The sequence below is a fragment of the Ceratotherium simum genome, chromosome 1 (assembly GCF_057802395.1).
Source record: "Ceratotherium simum simum isolate JZ-2026a chromosome 1, ASM5780239v1, whole genome shotgun sequence".
In the NCBI taxonomy this organism is placed as follows: Eukaryota; Metazoa; Chordata; class Mammalia; order Perissodactyla; family Rhinocerotidae; genus Ceratotherium; species Ceratotherium simum.
The window spans coordinates 24,613,154-24,639,631 of record NC_141900.1 but is presented as its reverse complement, the minus strand read 5'-3'; the positions used below and the strand labels follow the sequence as shown (position 1 = coordinate 24,639,631).

Genomic DNA, 26,478 nt, shown 5'->3' with positions numbered 1-26,478 from the left:
TATAGACACACAAGCTGAAATTGAGAAGAGAGATTCAAAATGTGATGACAGCAAACAAATTGAGGCAAGAAAAGAAAAGCACATTTACGTATGCATGCATTTTTCCCAGGTGCTCTGCTAAGAATTTTTCAATTTTTTTACCTCTTTTAATTCTCAAAACAGTGTTACATGATAAGCAATATTTTCCCCACTTTACAGGTGAAATGAGACTTTGAAAATAAATAATCTGAGGTCAGAGTGCTAGTAACACACAAAACCAATTAGAATTTAATTCTAAACACAGTTGCCTTCAAAGACTTTGTTCTTTTCTCTTTATACCTCAAAATGTTCTGTAATAGACAATTTTTGCATATCAAGTTTGATCAAGCAACAGTATTTATTAATGCCCCTAGTTCCCTATTATGGTGACTGCATCACCCGCTTTCCACAGTCCGAGCTGCTGTGTTTGCAATTCGTGATCTGGCTGTGCACAGATACTAATGGACTAAAGTGGAAAAGGAGATCTGTGCCTGGCCAAGTGTTCACTCACTTAAGATTAACGGCCTACTGCACCAGGTCTAACATGCCAGTCAGAAGCCAACGGTTGCTACTAAACCCTTTGGCCCTTTGACATCCCTCTAAGACTCCCTGGTCAAATCACCAGAGAAACCAGTGATGGTCTCCCACTTTCTCTCACAAATTATAGCTGCTCTAAACATTCAGATTCCCATTAACTATAAATGGGAATTCCAGTTGATGAACAGAACAAATCTTTACTACAAAAATTTGGGAACCACTGACCATGAAACAACACACTATTTAGTTTATTTCATCTGCCCAACTCCTTTTCATACTTACTAAGGATCCACAATGTCCCTAAAGTTTTGCCTGTGGACCTACATCACAATTACCTACGGCACATACTAAAAGGCAGATTCCTTGGGTGCCTGCAGGCCTAATGTATTATAATCTCTAGGCATGGTGCCTAGGAATCTGTTTTTTTTAACATACTTCCCTTATGATTTTAACATACATTAATATTACATACACCATGTTTATTTACATTCATTAATATTAATATTTCTGACAAACCCACAAAATCACAGACAAACCAACCACACTGGCCAATAGGTCACAGGATCTAAAATTAAGATGGGAGACAGTGATATAGATCAAAGATGACTGGCATCAGCAATTACCTTGCACCTTTAGCTAGCTAAAAAACCTTTGGTGAAGGGAGCTCCAGGAACTCAACAGTCAGGAAGTACTTGATGTAATCATTTTTTCATGAAGACTGCATGGCAAGAATTTAGTGGATAGTTTTATCTCCTTTATGTTCTGAGTTTTCAAATTTTTCTTATTTTTGCAAATAGTATATATAAATATTATTCTGAAAATATATAAATTTATATAATATTACATAATATATTGTATATTATATTTACATATAATATATTACATAAATATTTATATAAATATTATAAATATATGACAGTGAAACAAGTATCTAAACTGGTCTATTTTGCAACACTCTATGCAATCAGAGTAAAAATTTTAAATGACTAAGTCTTCACGAAAGTGTTATAATTTGGTCAAAACGCTTATTGGCTATACTAGGAAGTCTTCTCAGATTAGAACTAATTTGTCTTTCTTTTTCAGCGTAAATCACTTGCATCTTCAGGCAAGTTGAGCCACTGTAGGTAAACCTGGGATTCTAAGGCGATGACACTGTAAATTTAATTAACCTTAATTAGTACTTCAAACAAAATTATAAAATTGCTCATTTAATTGCTAACAGAGGGATTTGAGGAGATTCATTAAATAAGAATGGTATCTGGGGCCGGCCCGGTGGCGCAAGCGGTTAAGTGCGTGCGCTCCGCTGCGGCGGTCCGGGGTTCGCTGGTTCAGATCCCGGGCGCGCACCGACACACTGCTTGGCAAGCCATGCTGTGGCGGCCTCCCATATAAAGTGGAGGAAGATGGGCACAGATGTTAGCCCAGGGCCGTCTTCCTCAGCAAAAAAAGAGGAGGATTGGCGGATGTTAGCATAGGGCTGATCTCCTCACAAAAAAAAAAAAAAAAGAATGGTATCAATTTTAACTAGCATTGTGTCAGGACAATCTGCAACATAGAAAAATTCCATTTTGCTTTTTTCCTCCCCTTCTAAACTGCTATCTATAAAAAATGCCTATTGCAGTAGTATGTTTCTGTTTTTACATTAACTGTAGTTAATGAACCCACCGCATTCTCTAATATTATTTAAATCTGTGGATTGAGAAAATAAAACTACAGTAATTAAAATCAGCTAAAGAATATCTTGTGCCTCAGGCATATTGTTACACTGTCTTTACTATCACCAGAATATCAAAATTTGTCTTCTCCAAGTCACAAGAAGTAATTCTGTTTAACCTTTATTTCATTTAACAATCAAAACTCTCAAGCCTATGCTGTTTACTTATTTTCCCATTTTTTATGCACATTAGGTAAACAATGAAGGTGACTACCCTTAAATGGTTTGTTTAATATACATTATAAATCTCATAGGAACTGCTGTTTTTTATAGAATCTAATTAAATGCATTTCTTGGAGAAGTTACTCTTCTGTTGGTCTTTTGTCCATATTCTGTCTGTATTAACGTGACAGACAATTACAAAGATAAATATTAATTCAGAATCCATCAGAATATCAAAATAATTTAAATTCCTTCATTTGCTGTACATTATTTAACTAAGCATCAATAGGTTGCCCATTGACTTTATCAGGAAAAAAGTGTATGCTTTGAAATCTTTGCTACAAACATAAGTGGACTCACAAACACAAAATCTGTGACGCAAGTATATTTTATAGCTTTCCACTAGTTAGACAACTTCTATTCTTATAACAGTTCTTCACCTTTTGAAGAAAATGTTGGATTTTCCTCTAAATGAGATTATATTTGTTCATAAAGTCCACCTAGATTAGCTGAACCAATAAAATTAATCAAGGAATTAAAATTGGAATCGGCATACAGGCACAATCTAAGTGGGTTTATATACTACTGACATTGTTTATGTGACCCCGGTTTTGAGACAATTTGAGAGCTCCTAGGAGGTTGAGGAAAACTAGCTAAAATTGGTGAGGGGGTGGGGAACACGACAGGAAACCAGAAGTTCAAATCTCCCCCCACTTCATCAAATCACTCCCGTCTGGATCAAAGGACTGGAGTCTGGTGACGAGGTGTTTGGGAGCAGAACATCTCATCCACCAGATGTCAGTATGACAAATCAAAATGCTAGAGGAAGAAAGGCTAAGAAGCATTGGAAACAGGACCAGAACCCTCAGCAAACTGGACTGAAGTCCTGGACTAGTCCCGAACTAACGGGGAATGAGGGATTTGACTGAAAGACAGAGCAGAATGGCTACAAAGAGTGGGCGGGATATAGTCTGAAGTCTAATTCCTCATTATGTGCAGCAAAGGCTTAAGTTACCATAGAATGTTTTTGACAGACCTGACTGACAGGTGCAGGACAAACTTTCCGTGGAGGCTCAGGATCAGCTCTCTCGAAGACACAGGAGCCACAGGGACTGACAGTGGCTGCGCTTCACCAAAACTTGATTGCATTTCAAGGGTAATGTTTTCCTGGAATAGAGGTTCTTTCTTAAAATTCAAAGTTAATGTAATCTTTATCCACTTTATCGTCTCATTAAAATCTTAGGGAATAACCCAATGCTGCTTACATTATAATATGTTTGCCAGCATATTACTATTCTTTATTAATTTTGTTCAGATGTTCAGTCATTCACCCAGCATTTATTAAACACCTGCTAGGTTCTTGTCACACTAAACTAGCATATCTCCTTCTCTCTGTTTATATCTTCATCTCCCCCTGTCATTGCAGGTAAACATAAAGACATATACACAGGTATGCATATATTGCATATAAATATGCAGTAGAAAATCCAGTGCCCAAAGGCCTCCAGGAGCACACCTATAGTCAAACTCATTTAAGTATATTAAATTGCTGTAGTAAGAGAAATCATGTGTCATGGGAATTATGACCTGTCTAAGTATGAGTTTGCATGGGATTGGGAGCTGTCAGGTAGTAGGGCTAATTTGAGATTGGGTATTTTACTAATTTTTATCCAGGAGGTGGGAGAAGTCACGTTGGGCCAGAGTTGTCATTGGAAAAGAAGCCATAGCCATTCATATTAGCCAGGAACGAGTGATGGTGCCCATTGCGATGCTCGAGTTTGCGATGTTATAGTCTTGTTCCATCACAGTCACAGAATGCTCTCGTCTGCTGTTAACATTCCCTGGAGTTATTCATGCCCAGCAGGGCACGCCACAGCTTAGTTGTGAGCTGCCAGGCTGGCTACAAGCTATGAGCAGCTATATAATTCTTTTTCCTCAGTAGCTGTATTTTTACCACAAGCACTGGCTAATTAAATTTTAAGTCATAATAGCTTAATTAATACCTGCTTAATATAGAATGGATAAATCTGAGATGAATCATAAGCATGTGGGAAGAGATTTTAAAACCATCCAACAGATCAATACCTCTGTTCTTAGTAAAATAGATAATATGATGAACCTGCAGTAAGGGAGCTCATAAAATGCTTTGCCCGATATTTTGAGAAGCCTTGAAGTATAATTGTTAAAAAGACACATCTTTTTAAAAAAGGGGAAAGAAAAGAAAAAGAAATACAAACACAATATTAGTCTTTGAGGAATTGAGAGTCTAATAGAATTTGCTAAGTTTATATTTGGCCACTGATGCAAGGTGCATGATTTTTGTGTAGATGAAGATAATGTGTGAAAATTGCTTCAAACATTTGACATGCAAATATAAGGCATTTCTTCTTTATTAATATTAAATGCATCTCTATTCTTCTTGAGACTGGGGATAGGGGAAGACTAATGTTACCTAAGTTGAAATTTTTAAAAGTTTAGAATTCAGTCCTATTTCAATGATCTGGATGAAACTTTCAAAATTATGTGATTTACGGGCCAGCTCCAGCAGCCTAGTGGTTAAGTTCATCATGTTCTGCTTCAGTGGCCAGGGTTCAGTTCCTAGGTATGGGCCTAAACCACTCGTTTGTCGATGGCCATGCTGACATACAAAAGAAAGAGGAATATTGGCAGTGAATGTTAGCTCAGGGCAAATCTTCCTCAGCAAAAAAAAAAATAAAATAAAATTATGTGATTTAAGAGTAAGTAAGTCTGGAAAATTAAAACTATTAGCAAGAGAAAAATGTAGATTTCCCCCCAAATTGCTACATTTATCTTCGGATAAGTTGTATCCATTTCTTCTGATACAGTTTTATGAAAGGCAGATGTTACAACCATGAAATGGACATATTAAACCCTTGGATTAAAGAGAATCACAGTCATGCAGACAGCTGCCAAGAAGTACCCATGGAAAAAATAATTTGCAGGACACATTGTGGTAGTATAACTTAAAATTTTTCCTTATACTGCCTCTAACAGTAAAAGTGAAGAAAAACTACTGAAAGTTATTGGCAGAAAAAAAAATCTATAGCATGTCATGGGTACAGAATGTACTTGAAAATTCTGCCTAAAAAGAACAACCATAAAAATTATTTTTATGATTTCTTGGGTAGTGTCTTAGGACTTCTATGGTCATCTGGGTTTTATATGTTATGGTAGTTATTCAGTTGCATTTAAAATATGAGATATATACATTGCTGAAACTATTTCTGAGCAGCAACATCTAGGTGAAAAAGCAGAGTTTGTACAATTTTTGCCATGATTGCTTCCTTGTCATTCTCATTTTGATAATATTTTACATAATTGGTTGCCTTTATATATTCACATATATTTGAATGTCCTCTTTCTGGCATGATACTATAATGTCATCTACTGTAATCTTCCAGCTAGAGCAGCAAAGTGTATGTGACAGTCTTCTTAGTTCAATGTCCCTGTGAATGCATAACCTTTGAATTTGATCTGTTTAACCCTCCTCTGAAGGTTCGGTCTCATTTCACCCTCTTGGATTAATCAAATTTCTAACTAGAAGGAGTTTAAGGAACCCTACGTAAGTCAGTCAGCAATTGAGCTTCAAACAAAATTTGCAGTGCACCTGTATGACATTCACTTAATCAGATTTCAGCCTGTGATTTATTTCTTTTGGTGTGTGATTTTAGCTAACTGACAGTACCTGGTTCATCTTTCCTCACCTTCAAAATTCCCTTGAAAGACATCCAGATTGGACAGGAAGAAATAAATTTATTTCTAGTTGAAGATGACATGATCTTGCATACAGAAAATCCTAAAGAATCCACTAAAAAAACTATTAGAACTAACAAAAGAGTTCAGCAGAATTGCAGGGTACAAGATAAATATAGAAAATCAATTGGATTTTTATATACTAGTATTCCCAAAGTGAGATTAGGAAGACAATTCCTTTTACAATAGCATCAAAAAGAATAAAATGCTTTGGAATAAATTTAATAAAAAAAGTATAAAAGTTATACTCTGAAAACTACAAAACATTATTGAAGGAAATTAAGGATGACCTAAATAAAGGGAAAGACATTCCATGTTGAAGGATTGGAAGACTTAACATCGTTAAGATGGTAGTACTCTCTAAATTGTAATCACTGTCAAAACCCCAGCTTGCCTTTTTGAAGAAATTGACAAGGTGATATTAAGTCACATGGAAATTCAAGGGATTCAGAAAAGCCAAAACAAAACTTACTATGAAGCTGGAGTAATCAAGACAGTGTGGAAGTAGCATAAGAATAGGCATATATAATGAAATAGACTGAAGAGTCTAGAAATAACCTTTTAATTTAAGATAAATTGATTTTTGACAAGAGTACCAAGACAATGCAATAAGGGAAGAATAATCTTTTCAAAAAATGGTGGCTGTTCAACTAAATATCCATATGCAATAGAAAAAAGTTGGACCCTTTCCTCACACCATTTACAAAAATTAAGTAAAACTGGATCTTAGACCTAAATAAAAGAGAGAAAAATAAAACTCATAAGAAAATATACAAATAAATCCTTGTGACCTAGAGTTATCCAAAGCCATCTTAGATAATATTGCAAAGGCACAAGTGACAAAAGACAAAAATATATAATTTATGAATTGGACTTCATCAAAATTAAAAACTTTTATGTTTCAAAGGACACCATAAAGAAAGTGAAAAGACAATCCACAGAATAGAAGAAAATATTTGCATAAGTGACTTGAACCTAGTATCTATCTTCTCTAGATATTGGTAGATATAGAGAGAATTTTATAATTCAACAGTAAAAAGAAAAATAATCTAATATAAAATGAGCAAAGAATATGAATAAAACTTTTTCCAAGGAAAATATACAAATGGCCAATAAGAACATGAATAGATGCTCATCACTAGCCATTAGGGAAATGTAAAGCAAAAGCACAATGAGATACTACTTCACACGTTCTAAGATGACTGTAACCAAAAAGACAAATAACAAGTACAGGCGAGGATGTAGAGAATTGGAACCCTCATACATTGCTGGTGAGAATGTAAAATAGTGCAGCCAGTTAGAAAAACAGTTTGGCACTTCCTCAATAATTTAAACATAGAGTTATCATATAACTCAGAAATTCCACTCCTAGGTATATACCCAAGAGAAATAAAAATATTATGTCCATGCAAAAACTGATAAACAAATGTTCACAGCAGCATTATTCATAAAAGCCAAAAGGTGGAAACAACCTTAAGGTCCATCAACTAACGAATAGATAAATAAAATAAGGTCTATAGATGGCTAGATAGACAGATTTTTCTTTCACAAGTCCAGTATTTGTGGTTTTTTAGTATATAAATTTATTTTTTGTTGTTTCTGCTGATTCTCATCCATGATGGCTTAATTCTTTATTTTTTGGTGATCCTTAATTGAGAACCTATTGTTGATTTTAATCTTTAGGAATCCTATGAGAGGAGAAACCTTCAATTCACAGCTAGAACTGGAAATCTTCAAAGTGGCTGAAATTTTGCCAGGCTGATGGTGTCCCTTCAAATCCTCTATGGAGGAAAGCATCTCTAATATTCTTTCTGTCTCTCTCTCTCTCTCTCCCTCCATCAGTCCATAGAACATAGAATAGTTACCCAGGAAATGTGTAAGCAAATGGATAGGGGTTGGCAAACTATAACCCATATGCCACCCACATGTTTTTGGAAATATAATTTTATTGGTGCACAGCCACGCTCATGTATTGCACTACAACAGCAGAGCTGAATAGTTACAACAGAGACTGTATGGTCCATGACTCTAAAATACTTATTATCTGGCCCTTTAAGAAAAAGGCTGTCAAGCACTGAAATAAAGAATAGAAACAAAACACTAAGCCAGCACCAAAAGGCTATTAGGAATATTTATGCAGAATATTAAAATGAAACCACTAAAATAAACAAAATAATAATAATTTTAAACTTAAAAATTTTGGGGGGTGCATTAAAAAAATAGATTAAACACCCTGAAGAGACAATTAGAAAATTGGAAGACAGTATATATAGACGAGAATACAGAAATATGAATGTCAAGTTTAAAGGTATGGAAGATAAAATGACACGTATGGAGCTCAGTAGAGACAATAGTGGAAATGGAAGGGAGGGGATATTTCAAGAAACAATGACTGAAAACTTTTCAGAATTGATGTCGGCCTGGAATCTAAAGCTATAAGAAGCTAATAAACACAATAAAAATTGCATGCTTAGTCACATGATGTGGCGATTGCAGTGAACCAAAACTAAAGGAAACAAATAAAGAGAGAAAAGAACAACCAGAGAGGAAAGACTGATTATTGCAAAGTAACAAAAATTAGACCAAGAGAAGACATCTCACAACAGCAAATGAAACCAGAAGAGCAAAATAATGTCTAGAATATTAAAAAGAAATAATCCTCAATCAAAACATTTTTGTGAAAATAAATCTCTCTTTAAAGGGTGAATAAACTTTAAGACAAAAACATCCTTAGGGTTAGACAGGTTCCCTGCAAAATGCTCACTAGGAAAAATATTCTAAACCTATATACCTAACATAATGATATTAGATGTGCGTTAATAAATCTCAAATATATTAATAAAAAGACTGATAAAACAACAGGGAGAACTTTGACAAATCTCTCATTATATTGGGAGATTTCAACATATTTCTTTTAATTATTGATAGGTAAATGAGTAAGAAAATTAGTAAAGATAGAAAAGATATGAATAGTACAATTAACAAGCATGCCCTAATGGAATGATATAGAATTCTGTCCCAAATGAGACAATACAAGTTGTTTTCAAGTAAATATAGAATAATTTATTAATGATCATATTATAGGCAATAAATCAATCATCAATAAATGCCAAAGAAGTTGTACTATACTGGTACTCTAAAAGCATAAGAGTCAAAAAAAGAAAGGTACTTTTTTCACATGATATGATTATCTACATAGAATGCTCAGTTAAATACATGGGCAAATTATTACAAATAACAGAATTTACAAAAGTGGCAGGCAGTAAGATCAAATTAAAATACCACTTGCATTTCTGTACATGAACATCAATTTTATAGTTCTGTGAACTTCATCAGGTTAACCTCTCTGCGCTTCAAATTCCTCATCCACAAAAAAAGGAAAAATAACAGTAACTACTTCATAGGGCTGTTAGAACATCAAATGAGCCAATATGTATAAACTCTTTGAAGAGTGTCTGGCATAAGTTCTAAATAAGTATTAGATAAGTAATGTAAGTATTTATGATATTTTATGTTAAAGATTTAAACTATTATGCACAACCTTTCATGATCCTTCACTCTAATTAGGAACAAAGAGTTTCCATAAGGCTTTTGTTTTACAAATTGGTCCCAGTGAAGGTCACCCTTAAGATGACCATCCTCAGTTGAGTATTTTTTGACGAATACTCATGGTAGCAATAAGATAAAAGTCAGTGTATATGGTTTGCAAAAATTCTGAGACACAATAGTACATAACATAGTGCTGGGAATAAAATATTTTTTGATCAAAATATTAAGGTTTTCTCACAGGGACAGAGAGAACAGTTTGGTGGTTACCAGGGGGAAGGGAATTGGGGGGTGGGCACAAGGGGTGAAGGGGCGCATTTATATGGTGACTGACAAATAATAACGTACAACTGGAATTTCAAAATGTTATAAACTACTATGACATCAATAAAAAATACAAAACAAACAAAAAAACTTGATTAAAAAAATATATTAAGGTTTTCTGAACACTCCTGCAATATTTTCAGTTTGGGAAAAAAATCTACAGACTTTACAACAATTATAGAAAATTGAACAAAATTTGCATTTTTTCCCAGACCTATAACTGTGCTTTGGCCACTAAAAGTAATTTAACAAGCAAATCTCCTTTTATGTACAAATTTAACTAAGAGGAATTAGTATTTCCCTACAACTACTAAATAAATCAAAATAAACATTTCAATGATATTTATTTGAAGACATGGCAAAGATTTAGTTTAATCCATGTGTTTGGCCCTTTTAATGTCAAATATATTTTTTCCATAAATATAAAAATGTTGCAAAATCTTTTGTATTCATTCTCAATATGAATCAAGAGGATGGTGAACTGGACAAAATCAAGCTATTAGGAAACAAGAAGGAACAATCTGATGTAAAAAAAATATACTACTTTCAGATGAAAAACATGATCACAAAATTAATAACTTCAATATACATGCAGTGAAAAGAACATTGGATACTCAGTAAAATGTAGTAAATGAAGTAAAAGACAAACTAAAGAAATTTTCTAAGAAATTAAAGGAAAAGGATAGACAAAATATCAAAAACTAACAGATAAATGAGAAGATTAGGTGAACCAATTAACTTACAATTCAAGAAGAAGTAAACAGAGCTAATGTAGAAGAGTCAATAAAGGGACATTTAGGAAACTCAAGGATTGCATATTGATATAAGGAAAATAAACTAAAATAGAGCAACATTAAGACATAACTTAGTGTCTAAGACTGATATTATTTTTAATGTTAAGAATTTAAAAAATGTAAAAAGAGATTCTAGATCATCAACATCTGTTTGCAAAATAATTAAAATAAGGCTAAGCTAAGATTTTCATTCGCTACTAGATGCCAGAAGACAATGATCAACCTATACAGAGATTTCTCAAAAAGTGATTTGGATCAGCCTGGGTGTCGTTTCTCTGCCAAAGGAAAAGAAACATGTTTTCACCTACATAAGAGCTTAAAAACAAATACTAAAGAGCAATAAGGTCAGTATATATCAAAACTTGAAAGATACAGGTAAAAAGGAAAATATTTATATTAAATATACTTTAAAAAAAATGAATGTGAATGAGCAATTTAACCATTTAAAGAATGTAAAATAGGAAGATATTAATCCCAAAGAAAGTAAACGCCCTCCCACCAAAAAGATAAAGCATAAATTAATAAAGTAGGTAATAAAGTGAAACTAAAAGTTGATATAATCAATAAATGTTTGCCTAAAAAATAGAATCTTAGCAAGAAAAGTTACGTAGAAAAGAAAGACAAAAATGTTTAACTCAGCATTTAGTACAAGAAAGAAAACAAACAAAATAATCATAGAGTAATAGAAAGAATGTAGTAACAATGTAGCAAATGCAGAAATTTAGAAATGGTAAGCTGTAACACTAACAAAAAACTCAAAAACTTTTCCTTCATAGATTCTAGTAAGAAAAATTGCTGGATGGGATAAATCAAGTTAACAGAAAAGTAAAGAAATACAAATACAGAAAAGTAGAAATTGTATATACTAATCAAGAAAGAAACGATTTTAACAAAAACCAGAGAATACTATGCAAAGCCATACTAATTTGAATAAAATATCAATTATATGAAAGAATTTCTGGGAAAATAAAATAATTGAAAGTGACTCAAGATAAATAATAACCAAGGAAGAAAATAAAATATTTTAAAACACAACCTTGAAAAAAATGTTTATCTCATAAAATTTTAAAGGTATCAAAGAAAAAAGTATGTCCCCCCCAAAATACAAATTTCCCCAGTTAAGAAAAAGAGGAAAAGTGTCCTAATTTATTTCACAATGCTATGAAATCTCTAATACCAGTTTGATCATGATGGATTTACCAGTATCAAATGTGCCACCTGACATAAACAAGTAGAAATCTGGCAAAACTTATAAAACAAGTTTTTAGACATTGGAAAAAAGGTGACCCAGGACTCTGATGCTTGAGAGAGGAAACTAATGAAATGATTTATACTATTGGCTTAGCTATCTGAGAAAATTGTTGGACAGTAGAACAGGCTGGGGATTGGGAGCAACTCAAGTAAAGCACAGCTGTCTAGCTAAACTGAGGAATCAAGGATCAGAGTTCAGGGAGTATAGCAGATAGAATTTTGGTGCAGAGTATCAGAAAAGTAAACAAGCCATAAGAAGAAAGAGCTCCTGAGACCTGCATAGGATTCCCCTTGAATGAATAATAAGACATGTATGTGTAGTGATTCTCTATTACCCTGGGTAAAGAACTACCAGGAGGCTATAAGCTGAACAATTCCCAGATTATATATAGGGCTAAGAGACATTCAGATCTGAGCAGCCAGAACGAAGAGACCACGTCAGACATCATGGAAATTCAGTAGAGATCACAGAAGGTCTAAGCCTTTCTAGTAGGGCTAACTTAGTCCTAAATTAAAAGCTACTCTAGGGCCGGCCCCGTGGCTTGGCGGTTGGGTGCGCGCCCTCCGCTGCTGGCGGCCCGGGTTTGGATCCCGGGCGAGCACCGACACACTGCTTCTCCGGCCATGCTGAGGCCGCGTCCCACATACAGCAACTAGAAGGATGTGCAACTATGACATACAACTATCTACTGGGGCTTTGGGGGAAAAATAAATAAATAAAATCTTTAAAAAAAAAAAAAAAAAAAAAAAAGCTACTCTAAACCCACCCTAAACAGCCATGGAGAGGAAGTGAGGCTCCTGCCAATGGTCAGCTATTCTGAGTGAGCCATCTTGGAAGTGGATCGTCTATTTTCAAACAAACCTTTGGATGACTGGAGTCCTGGCCAGTATCTGATGGCAACTCCATCAGAAACACTGAGCCAGAATTCCTGATCCACAAAACCGAGAAAGATAAAAAGGTTTATTGTTGTTTTAGCCACTAAACTTTGGGGTGATTTGTTACACAATGGTAGATAATTAAAACACCAAGATGAATCCAACTACCTTCACTGTTGAGTATCCAATCTACAACACCAGGAGCCAGTGCTAAGCCCCAATCTGCATTATCCCTTGGGTGGACCAACCAATTACCTGGGAAGTGGATATTTCATTGGATCCCTTTCACAGATAGAAGGGGATTCTTTGTCCTCTTAAGAAAATACAAAAATCTAGATATAGATTTGCCTTTCCTGCCCTAAGGACTTGTGTAAGCACCATCATTAGTCAACTTATAAAATACTTATTCCATCATCATGGCATCCCCACAATGTGGTGTTTTACCTGGGGATATAGTTCATGGCAAAATGTGTGGTATTGATCTCACACGTACAGAAATTGGTCTTTCATCATTACTTATCCATAGAAACAGCCACTTTGATAGAGCAGTGGGATAGCCTGTTGAAGGCTCATGTATGTTCTCAGGTGGGAGATGACACACTGTGAGGTTGAGGTACAAATTTGCAGTATGTGGTATATCCTTTAAACCCACAACCTATATATATATATATACTGCCACTTCTCCGTAAGTAGGGTACAGAAGTCAGGATGGAGATGGGAATGCTCTTACTATTATACTTAATAACTCACTGAAAAAAAAAAATGATTGCCTTTACCTTCCCACAACCTTGGAATTGATGGATTTGGAAGTCCTAGTGGCCAAGAGAGGAATGTTTCCAGAGTAAACACAATCAAGTTTCTAATGAATTGGAAGCTAAGACAGCCCCGGGCCCAGTCTGCTCTCGTCATGCCTAAGAAACAATAGTTTGAGGAGTGTTGTTGAATAGGAGGCTGTGACTAATCATGGTGACCAGAGGTATCTCTCAGAACTCATTTTTACTATAGTCCTGGTCAATGAAAAACCAATACAGACTGGCCTCCCAAGACTTACATTCTGTAGGAATCAAGGTTTGGGTCATCCCACAAGAAAAGAAATCTCATCCACACCACTAGGGAAAAAAATTGCTGGCAGAGAAGAGGGAAATATATTTTATGTTAAAGTAAATTCAAAACATTTCTTCACCTATATTTTGTGAACCTTTTTCTAATCCTATGATTGGACCTTGTGAACAGAGAAAGATATGGGGAATGCAGCAATTATGTTTTATGTTACCTAAGTGTTTCTTTTTTTATCCTTCCCCAACTTATATGAAGAATACCTTATATGAAGAATATGAAAGCTAATGTTTTAAGTTTCAGGTGAGAATACGTCCAGACTAATTCCCAGACTTCATAATTGTATGGAGTGTGATAAGATTTTGTGCATTTGCTATGCTAGGGAAGTGCAATTCTCATGTAGGCAAAGGACAAGAGGGAACGCTGAAGGGCAAAGAGAGTACTCTCTGCTCCCCACTCTTCTCTGTTAAACTTTCTGCACCAAGAGGCTGACACATATGGAATCTGCTTTCAGTTGGTTTTAGCCAGTGGGAATCTGTATAAAGGATCTAAGGGAGAGAGGAGAGTAAAATGAGAATATTTACTCCCCTGATGTCTGTCCTGCAAGGTCATCTTGAGTTGGCTATATCTCCTTGATCAGATGTCACTACTTCTCTTAAAGTGGCCAACTCTACACAATTTTCTCCCTCTAAGTTCTGCTAACAGCTTCCTTCCTTATCCTTTCTGGACTGGCAGCTTAGCTGTTATGCCCCATGCTGATTCTCCTAAAATTTTATGTTTGTAATTAATTCCTTTAAATAAGCCCTCTTTGAATCCTATTTGAATGTGCTATCTTATTGAGATTCTGACTCATACACTAGGTTGGCTGTTAATAGCCAGAAATGTTCAAGTAACTCTACTGGGAATCATGAAAATGTTAAGTTAATAAAAGACAGGGACCATGCCTTGCACCTCTTTGTAACACACAGCACTGATTATCAGTCATATACATAGTACCTCCCAGAAACATGAAAGTATTATTTGCATAGAAACATTTAAAAATGCCAGGTGAGAGATAAATAACCAATTGGTAAAATAATTTATCTCTAAAACTGGCATCGTGGACTTCCTTAATTACATTGTCTCTATTTTATATAATAAATCCTAAGAAGAATCTCTCATCTAAAAATTCATGTGATAATAAATGTGAATTCCTCTTGACGCTATCTATACCATCTAATCTACATAACCATATCAGTAACGTCACCACCCACCATTTAAAAGCCAAGTTCTTCTTGTCCTACATCCAACTCTTCTCGGCTTTCAGGGATGGTCTCTCGTTCTGCTTCTAGTTTTCTTAAAATTCACGTTTTCCTTTCTCCAGGGCCATTTTTCTATATAGATTCAGTGAATCATTAAGCCTCAATCTCATTTCTCTAGATTAGTAACTTTATTTTTGTCCTCTTTTCATTAAAATTTTGATTTTTTTTCATGGCAGAAAATTATTCATGAGGAAATGTCATCTTAGCTACTATGTGTAGGCACTTTTAATTTGAAGCCAAAAACAGTCATAGTGAATAATAAGTTACATCTTTTCTGCTGAGGTAGTTGACCACAGGAATATTTCCAGGTATTTCAATTCAACACATATGGAGCATCTAGAGTAATTAAGAGTAGTCATTTTTACTAATTTATTATTATTATCAATATTAGATTTTTTGCTGAGAATAAGAATATGAATAAGATACAGTTTTTGCCTCTAAGGCGATCACAGGCTAGTAGAATCATGTTGAGAAGTAAAATCCCTGCAGAGTCTGACAAGGATTCATTACATTTAGAAAGCACCCTGCTAAGTCCTCTGTATTTTGATATATGGTTTTCTTCCTGAGGCAGAACAATTTCACATTGTCCATCCAACTTCAATTGAAGCTACTCTTTTATTGAAAATGGTTTAGATCATATTTTTTTTATATTTATGGTATGAATTTGATCATCTCTCAAGTTATATCAAAAAAATTCTGTCCACACCAAACAAACCAGTATAAATGGTTAACAAACCAATATAATTTTTACTAACATTAGTGTCACAGTCATAAATTTTTGAATCCCTTAGGCTTGGGAATAATTATTTTGAAGATTTATTCTGTTGAAATGATGTTAATTTGTGATAACAACTGCCTAGAAATCAATCACTGAATTATATGTTCAGACTCTGTTTAAAAATAAAGGATAAACACACAGAGGAGAAAGAGGAATTTTAAAAAATGCGAAGGAAATAAAAAAGAAAGCAACAGAACTAAACTAGGTCTTGTCTTTTAATTTCTTTACATTTTTTTAAAACACAGGGTAGAATCTATTACAATTTGTTTCGGTGAGCGATACTAAATACATTATTGCAGTTTAATAGTTGGTTTCTTAATTTAATAATTTGAGAAATGAAGTAGTGTTGCAAAGGAGCAGATGTACTAAAATAATTAGTAAGAGGGTCAGGATAAATCAATCAGATTAAATAGATTGTCTATAAGATTGATGATTTTTGATAGTTCAGACAAATTTTAGCAACTCTCACTTATCTAAAGTTAATTATCTGGAAACTGAAAATATTCATAACCTAGTCAAGAAGCAGAAGAAAGCATTTCACTCCACCAAAACAAAAACAAAAGGTTTTAAAAAGTCAAAGCATCATAGAAACACACAGCGCTGAAAGTCTATGCTTAACTTTCCTAGTTTAAGGGTAAGATTCAGTTGTTTGAAAATGTCCTTATATGGATTTCTCCCTGCCTACCAGTGCTGAATGAATAAAATATCACTATATTTATAAAATGAAGAAGTCGGAAAATTTTAAGATTCTTCAGATTGCATGTGATATAAATGGCTATGATAAAATAAACTTGATGATATGCAGAATATATGATTTTAATTAAATAAAGCATAAATGGTAAGGGAATTAAATATGCACTTCAAATAATTCCAGACATATCATACACTTTCATTACATTATCAATCCTGAATTTATGCAGGAACTATAGTATAGAGAGCAGCATATGCTTATAATTTGTATTCAAAGTAAATAAAGAAACTCAAGAAGTAATTGGCCTCATTAGTATACCCTTAAGTACAAATTTTCTGGAACAGGTAAAGATAGAGTGGGAGAGATGATCAAGGAAAATTCAGTAACGAAAGTGGTTCAATACATGGAAAACATACATTAATCAAATGTAGAAGAATCAAAGGGTAAGCGGTAAGAATGAAAAAGAGGATCTACAATTTTACCTGATAACACACACTGAAGATACAGTGTACACTGAAAACACAAATGTGTTTGAGTCACAGGCTTGAAACTTTTCTAGGCATGAATGTCCTTATGCCTGCAGTTCTACAGTGATGCGCCTTCAAGGCTTATAATTTGAGTTTTGTTTTGTTTTTGGTAATTGAAAGGCTTACAGACCAAAATATTTTTTCAGGCAGTACAAAGATTATATTATGTTAGTTTAAATTGAAATTCAAATCATTTCTTATTTCATCCTTATTCTGAGAAACTTTTTAAAGTCCTATGAAAATAACTATTGGGTATCTTTTTCGTCTTTCTTTAGTAAACGTAGCACTGATGAATACATTTCCGAATATATAAACCTTGGAATTTTCTTTGCGTAGTTCAAAAGAAAGTCACAAAAATGTCATGGGTCATTTAATCTATGGATCATATTAGGAGAAATCAAAGGCTTTTTTGCAAACCTACACTTTTAATATGATTAATGCAGCAGTTTTGGAATTGTTATGATGTAGATGAGGCAATTCAGAGATTGTTTAAGTGAATTATGGCATCTGATTCTTAGGGTTCTATTTTTCAAGGTAATAATATTTAGACACTGAGGAGGACATGAATAATTTCAGAGAGATATCTGAATAATAAAGAGCATATAGCCTATAAGAGATGCTTTACCTTGTTTTATCCTTCTAATCTGATTATGTTAAGAAATCCATATATTCTTGCAGTTCCTGTGCTTGTGTGTGTGTGTGTGTGTGTGTACATATGAAATATACTGATGCTATTGTGTAATAACATGGGTGAATGGAAAGCAGTTTGGATTAAATTTTTTAAGAAAGAATACCTCTTCCATAAATCCAACTGATAAAATATTACATATTCAAGTTTGCAACTACATTATACATTATTCATTCCAAAGGTATCTTTCCACCATGTATGAAAATGACTTTTCTGTCTAAACTAATTTGAACTTTATGGATACGCTGAAGTGCAACACACACCCTACAAACAGTGCATTTGTGACATTTACACACCTCTTCTTGGGAACATAGGAATCACAAGTATACAGGTTTTTACCACTGATATCATTAATTAAGAATAAAAAACAGAGGGCAAGTGTCAATAGAAAGGAAAGGAACCAATATTTTCTAGTACCATCCACTATACCAGATTATCATTTACGTGATTTAAATTTTAATGCTGTGAAGTAAATTCTCACTCCATTTCACAGATTAGGAAATCTAGAGGAAATAAGCAAAACCTAATGTTAAACTACTAGCAAATAAATATAGTTGATATTGAAATCCAAGTCTGTTTGAATCCAAAGACTTCATTCTGAAAATAATATATCACTTTGTACATTTATGATACTTTTTAAGCCTCTACAATGACTTAAGCACAATATTAGACACTTTTTATAACTTCAAACTTGCCTTTTTGCCAAATCTTTGTTCTTATTACCATTAACTTCTAAAAAAAAATACTCTGATTCTCATTAGGAGTTTGCTTAATTTGAAAACTCCATGATACTCAGGTGGAAAAAAAATAATTTATTACAAGTAGCATAGCTAAAATCTGAATTTTTTTCTCATTCACCTATGTGAAAAATAGAACAAATTCATTAAGATGTTAGGATGAAAACAGTACTATTAGCTGTCTCACAGTTGAATTGGGTTATGTGAAATATTCTCTATTCAGAGTGATAATTCATGAAGTATGCTTTAAGGGATGTTACACGTAGAGAGAATAATACTTACTTGATAATAACAGGATTCTGCTTGAAAACAACAGCTTAGTTTAGTGCTAGATGGAAAACTTGTAATGTATTCTAAATATAGACACATAGGAATTTATAGATATATAAAGCTATATAAATAATTGGTTTTATTGAAATGCTACAGCTCAAGTGTTTGCTCTGATCATTCACTGTGAAAAATTTAGATATTCACCGATGTTAAGGCAAGCAAGTTATTTCACCGCAAGTTCTGGGGAGAAAAGTCATTTTGAAAATCTCCATAGACCCTCACATTATCTAAAATGTTCTGTATTTATTATTAGACCCTCAATTTCACCAAGATTTTATTCACCTACAAAATATAGAAAATTTAAATTACAAGCTTGAGAAACATAGCACAGAAGCGTTATATGCAATTTGCAAATGGGCACTAATAAGAATACCATAGAGTTCTTCCCGGATAGGTTATTGTGATTTCTCTTTTGTCTTCTCACAGAAGAAACTGTTATCAATGTGCCTTTGGTTTACTATCTAAGTTGTAGAAATGAAAATCCTCAGAGAAACCATTTGTTATTAAGTAACTCAAATAATTGAGTCACAGCAATTCAGCACTTGGAAATTGTAGTAACTTAGAAAGCTTCTGTTTCTGGCATCAACTTAGTTTGTGAAAAAATAAAGAAAGCCTTAACAGGTATATGCATTTTCAGATGATAGTTTCAGCTAATGCAGAGGAGGTCATCTTTCTCTTAAGATTGGCATTTACTTTCCTCATATAGAATAACATATCTTATAACTTTATATGCAAAGACCTAGTATTTGTGGCAGGACACAATGGCTTATAGCCTACACTGTTTTGGGGTTCATTTTACGGCCTTTTCTTGCCTTTCAGAGTCAACCATAGTGATTAAAGGGAGAAAGACGTGAACGTATCTAAATTTTCTTCTTTTTCATAATATTAAAATATATCTGCAAATCATTACATTCATAAACTGAAAACTTTCCAAGTATTTAAGTAATTAAACTCATGGATTGCTACAAGCACCAAGTACCATAATATACAATAAAAATGTTTATTTTATATTTTCCATTTTTTAATGTGATGTTTCCAAGATTTTAAAAGTAATGTATGAAGCTACTCTTTTGGTAATGAATGCATACACTCCTACAGTTAACAATTATAAATTCCATACAAAATATGTAAAAACATCTATTTGAAGCACCGGTGAGTGATCAGAAACTGCAGACATGTAGACCCTTGAAATAGAAAAAAACTCTACTTAGTTAGATTTGTGTTTATGTGGAATTTTTTCCTGAGGATACTCATGAGTCCACAAGGCAAAGATAGCTAAAATTCAAACAGAAATTTATCATTTTACTAGCTTGAGGCACCAGAGGACAGAGCTATGGGATGCCAGTGCAGCTGAAAAGTGAGGGAAGAAATCTTGGAAAGGAGGGAGCTACAGGGAAATGAGTGCCAGTATCTGTGTTTAAACTCCACCAGAAGTCTGAAACAAGACTAGCATGCCTGTTCCTCCCATTGTATTCAAATTTGTATCAGAGGTCCTAATAAGGTAATAAAAAGAAAAAAAATGCATACTATTCCACAGACTTTAAAGAGATGACAAAGATGATAAAGAAATATTCTGAAAATTTTAGGACAACACATTTGATGACTTGGATAATAGGAACAAATTTCTTGAAAGATACAAACTAGTAAAGCTCACTTAGGAAAAAATAGATAATCTGAATAGTATTGTATCTCTTAAAGGATATAAACTTCTAATTAAAAACCTTCATGGCTTGGAAAGAAAGAGGAAGACAGGAGAGGGTTGTCTTGGATTCTTTGACAAGCCACTTGGAGACACAATTTAACCCCTACAGGGAGATGAACTGCTGGGATCCCCAAAACAGCCAGAGTTGATACAAGGATCTATATGAAGAGAACTGTGACCAAGATATCCAGAGCAATGGTTAAATCTCCAAAAAAGCCATTGATATGTCCCATGAAGAAAAGTGTCAGCTTTATATACCTTCCAACTCTGGAGATGGTTCTCCCCACCTGACGATAGCACTAGTCAAGTCAGATCTTTTCTCCTTCCACCTCCTCTGATCCAGTAAAAGGAAGACACTTAGTAACAAAACAGGGAAGGGGGACATAAAAGATAGAGGAAGGAGAAGGATCCATGCACACAACCTCTTTCTACTTCAGGTGGCTGTCCCAGGGATGGGAAAGAGGGGAAGTTGAGAAGGAGAGAAGGGATGACATTTAAACTTTTTATTACTACAGCAGACTGGACTTAAAAATACTGAAGGCTCATTAACTACAATGACCTGAAAAGTCATGAGATGTTCCCTAAATTTCACCCAGCAGAATGAGAAGACTCAGCACAATAGGGTAAACATGAACAGACAGAAACTGCTTGTGTAATCTTTAGAGGCAAACACATTTATTTTTTTTAATGTTTTATTCATCAATTTTCTGATATAAAATAACACTTTACTTGGATGTAGGATACTAACTTTGTAATCCACTACTGACTGTCATTTATTCCATTTATTTATATAATTACTTATATAACCAATAAAATTATTTGGAATTTTTATGTTAATAAATAAAATTTGTTCTATTTACCTTGCTCTTATTTTGATGTATGGTCCAAAAAATACGCCTTCAGCTCTCTGCATCCTGGAGTCAAAAACTCTTCTTAACTTTAAAAGTTTCTTAGAAAATTCTCAAAAGGAAATATTTTCTCTTTAATATTAGCGTACACAGGAGAAAAAGAAGAGGACATGTATCAAGATGGTGGCATAAACAGACTCAGAACTCACCTCCTCCCATGGACATAACAAATTTACAACTACTCTTGGAACAATTTCCCCTGAGAGAGAAATGAAAACTGGATAAAAAGAACACGCACAACAAGGGACTGCGGTGACTGAGGTGAAAGAGGCAGAAACTCCTTTCTAAGAGAAAAAAGCCACCTTTGCGAGCTGTGGTGCTTCATGGCTGGCTGGGAGCAATCTTAACCCACATAGAGGATCAGCCCCAACTTCCAAAGCCTGAAACAATTGGGTGCTCCCATGCCTGGAGCTGGCCCCACCCAACTGCACTCCTGAGAGAGCTGACAAGAGCTTTGCAGGGCAGAGGCCTACAGCAATTGTAAGCCCCTGAGCCTAGCAACCAGCCACGCTGGAGCCTACTCACTTAACAGAAAAACTGCAACAGGAAAGTGCTATTAGAACTTGCAGCCAAGTGTGCTGGGATCCTCATGCCCAATAAAGTGACTGAAGGGACCATAGCAGCCACACACAGCTGAGCATTACAATCAGCCAGCCAGGGGGACAGCTTAGCCTTCCTGGGCACCTGCAGCAAGAGCAACCCTGCCACAACAGGACACATGTAGCCCACACAGGGGTCACTCCTGGAACATTTGGAACTGGTGATGAGAGGGAAGCACATTACTGGGCCTCATAAGGCATCTCTTACATAGGCCACCTCTCTAAGCTCAGGAGATGTAGCTGATCTACCTAATACATAGATACAAGCACAGAGAAAGAGGCAAAATGGGGATAAAAGGGAATATGCTCCAAATAAGGGAAGAGGACAAATCATCAGAAAAAGAACTAAATGAAACAGAGATAAACAATCTACCAGACAAAGAGTACAAACTAATAGTCATAAAGATGCTCACTGATCTTTGGAGAAGAATGGATAAACTCAGTGAGAACTTCAACAAAGAATTAGAAAATATAAAAAATAACCAATCAGAAATGAAGAATATAATAATGGAAATGAAAAATTCAATAGAGACACTCAATAGCAGACTAGATGATACAGAAGAATGGATCAGCAAGCTGGATAAAAGACTAGAGGAAATCACCCAAGCTGAACAGATAAAAGAAAAAAGGATTAAAAAGAACAGGAACAGTCTAAAGGACCTCCAGGACAACATCAAGCACATTAACATCCATATTATAGGTGTCCCAGAAGGAAAAGAGAGAGACAAAGGGGCAGAGAATCTATTTGAAGAAATAATAGCTGAAAACCATGCTAACCTAAGGAAGGAAACAGATATCCAGGTACAGGAAGCACAAAGAGCACCAAACAAGATAAACTGAAAGAGACACCCACACCAAGACACATTATAATTAAAATGTCAAGAATTAAAGATAAAGAGAGAATCCTAAAAGCTGCAAAAGAAAGACAACAAGTCACATACAAAGGAAACCCCATAAGGCTCTCAGCTGACTTCTCACCAGAAACCTTACAGGCTAGAAGGGAGTGGCATGATATATTTAAAGTGCTGAAAGGAAAAAACCTACAGCCAAGAATACTCTACCTAGCAAGGTCATCATTCAGAATGGAAGGAGAGATAAAGAGTTTCCCAGACAAGCAAAAACTAAAGGAGTTTATCACTAAGAAAATAGCCTTACAAGAAATGCTAAAGGGACTTATTTAAGTGGAAAAGAAAAGACCACAAATAGGAATAAGAAGATCGTCAAAAAAAAGAAAAAATCACTGGTAAAGGCAAATATACAGTAAAGGTAGCAGATCAATCACCTATGAAGCTAATATGAAGGTCAAAAGACAAAAGTACTAAAATTTATCTATTTCCATGACAAGGGGGAACAGATACACATGCACAAAAAAGTGGTTACATATGATATCAAAAACATAAAATGTTGGAGGAGGAGAATAAAAGAGTAGAGCTTTTAGCAAGAGGTCAAACTTAAGAGACCATCAACTTAATATACATTGCTATATACGTAGGTTATTATATATGAACCTCACGGTAATCACAAACCAGAAACCTATAATAAATACAAAAAAAAATAATAAGAGAAAGGAACCCAAACAGAACACTACAGGAAGCCATCAAACCACTAGGGAAGAGAGTAAGAGAAGAAGAAAGGAACAGAGAAGAACTACTAAAACACACAGAAGAAAAGTAACAAAATGGCAATAAGTACATACTCATCAATAGCTACTTTAAATGTCAACGGACTAAATGCTCTAATCAAAAGGCACAGGGTGGCTGATTGGATAAAAAACAAGACCCATATATACGCTGCATACAAGAGATACACTTCAGACCTAAAGACACTCACAAACTAAAAGTGAAAGGATGGAAAGAATACTCCATTCAAATGGCAATGAAAAGAAAGCTGGGGTAGCAATACTTATATCAGGAAAAATAGACTTTAAAACAAAAACTGTAAAAAGAGACAAAGAAGGGCATTACATAATGATCAAGGGAACAATCCAACAAGAGGATATAACACTTGTAAATATCTATGCACCCAACATAACAGCACACAAATATATAAAGCAATTATTAACAGATATAAAAGGAGAAATAGACAGCAACACGATAATAGTAGGGGACTTTAACACTCCACTTACACCAACGGATGGTTCATCCAAACAGAAGATCAATAAGGAAGCACTGGCCTTAAATGACACATTAGATCACAGGGACTTAGTAGATATACAGAACATTCCATCCCAAAACCTCAGAATATACTTTCTTTTTGAATGCACATGGAACATTCTCTAGGATAGATCACATATTAGGCCACAAAACAAGTCTCAATAAATTTAAGAAGACTGAAATCATTCCAAGCATTTTTCTGACCACAACGGTATGAAACTAGAAATAAACCATGGGAAGAAAATAGGAAAAGCCACAAACATGTGGAGAGTAAACAAAATGCTACTGAACAACGATTGAGTCAACGAAGAAATCAAAGGAGAAGTCAAAAAATACTTGGAGACAAATGAAAACGAAAATACAACATGCCAAAATTTATGGGATACAGCAAAAGTGGTTCTAAGAGGGAAGTTTATAGCAATATAGGCCTACCTCAACAAACAAGAAAAATCTCAAGTAAACAATCTAATAGTTCACCTAATGGAACTGGAAAAAGAAGAACAAATAAAGCCCAAAATCAGTAGAAGGAAGGAAATAATAAAAATTAAAGCAGAAATAAATGCAATAGAGACTTAAAAAAAATGGAAAAAAATCAATGAAACTAAGAGCTGGTTCTTTGAAAAGATAAATAAAATTGACAAACCGTTAGCTAGACACAACAAGATAAAAAGAGAATGCCGAATAAATAAAATAAGAAATGAAAGAGGAGGAATTATAATGGACACCTCAGAAATACAAAAGATTTTAAGAGAATACTACGAAAAGGTATATGCCAACAAATTGGACAATCTAGAAGAAGTGGATAAATCCTTAGAATCGTACAACCTTCCAAATTGAATGAAGAAGAAATAGAGAACTTGAATAGACTAATCACCAGCAAGGAGACTGAGACAGTAATCAAAAATCTCCCCCAAAATAAAAGTCCAGGACCAGATGGCTTCCATGTTGAATTCTACCAAACATTCAAAGATTTAATACCTATCCTTCTCAAACTCTTCCAAAAATTGAAGAGGAAGGGAAGCTTCCTAACTCATTCTACAAAGCCAACATTACCCTGATACCATAACCAGACAAAGACAACACACAAAAAGAAAATTACAGGCAAATATTGCTGACGAACATCAATGCAAAAATCCTCAACAAAATACTAGCAAATTGAATACGACAATACATTAAAAAGATCATACACCCTGATCAAGTGGGATTTATTCCAAGGATGCAGGGATGGTTCAACATGCGCAAATCAATCAACGTGATACACCACATTAACAAAATGTGAAGAATAAAAATCACATGGTCATCTCAATAGATGCAGAGAAAGCATTTGACAAGATACAGCATCCATTTATGATAAAAACTCTGAATAAAATGGGTATAGAAGGAAAGTAGCTCAACATAATAATGTGTGTCATATGTGACAAACCTGCAGCTAATATCATACTCAGTGGAGAAAAACTGAAATCTAAGAACAGGAATCAGACAAGGATGCTCACTTTTGCCTCTCTTTTTTAACATAGTATTGGAAGTCCTAGCTAGAGCAATCAGGCAAGAAAAAGAAATAAAAGGGATCCAAATTGGAAAGGAAGAAGTGAAACTGTCACTATTTTCAGATGACATGATTTTATATATAGAAAATCCTAAGGAATCCACCAAAAAACTTTTAGAAATAATAAATGAATCCCATAAAGTTGCAAGATACAAAATTAACATACAAAACTCAGTTGCATTTCTACACACTAACGACGAAGTAGGAGAAAGAGAGATTAAGAATACAATCCCATTTACAATTGCAATAAAAAGAATAAAATACCTAGGAATAAATTTAACCAAAGAGGTGAAAGAAAGATCTGTACACTGAAAGCTATAAAACATTGTTGAAAGAAATTGAAGACACAAAGAAGTTAAAAGATACTCCGTGTTCGTGGATTGGAAGAATTAACATTGTTAAAATGTCCATACTTCCTAAAGCAATCTACAGATTCAATACAATCCCTATCAAAGTTCCAACAACA

At 34.4% G+C, this 26,478-nt stretch overlaps 1 protein-coding gene across 2 annotated transcripts in view; it reads right to left on the bottom strand.

The window, feature by feature from the left end:
* The window catches only part of LOC147918159 (uncharacterized), a 255,295-nt gene that overhangs the window by 3,089 nt on the left and 225,728 nt on the right, over positions 1-26,478 (bottom strand). For both annotated transcript variants that reach the window (XM_087443769.1, XM_087443741.1), the window contains exon 4: positions 3,468-3,598. In XM_087443769.1, coding sequence (XP_087299895.1) covers positions 3,468-3,598 — 131 coding nt within the window. The remainder of the gene's footprint in view (positions 1-3,467; positions 3,599-26,478) is intronic.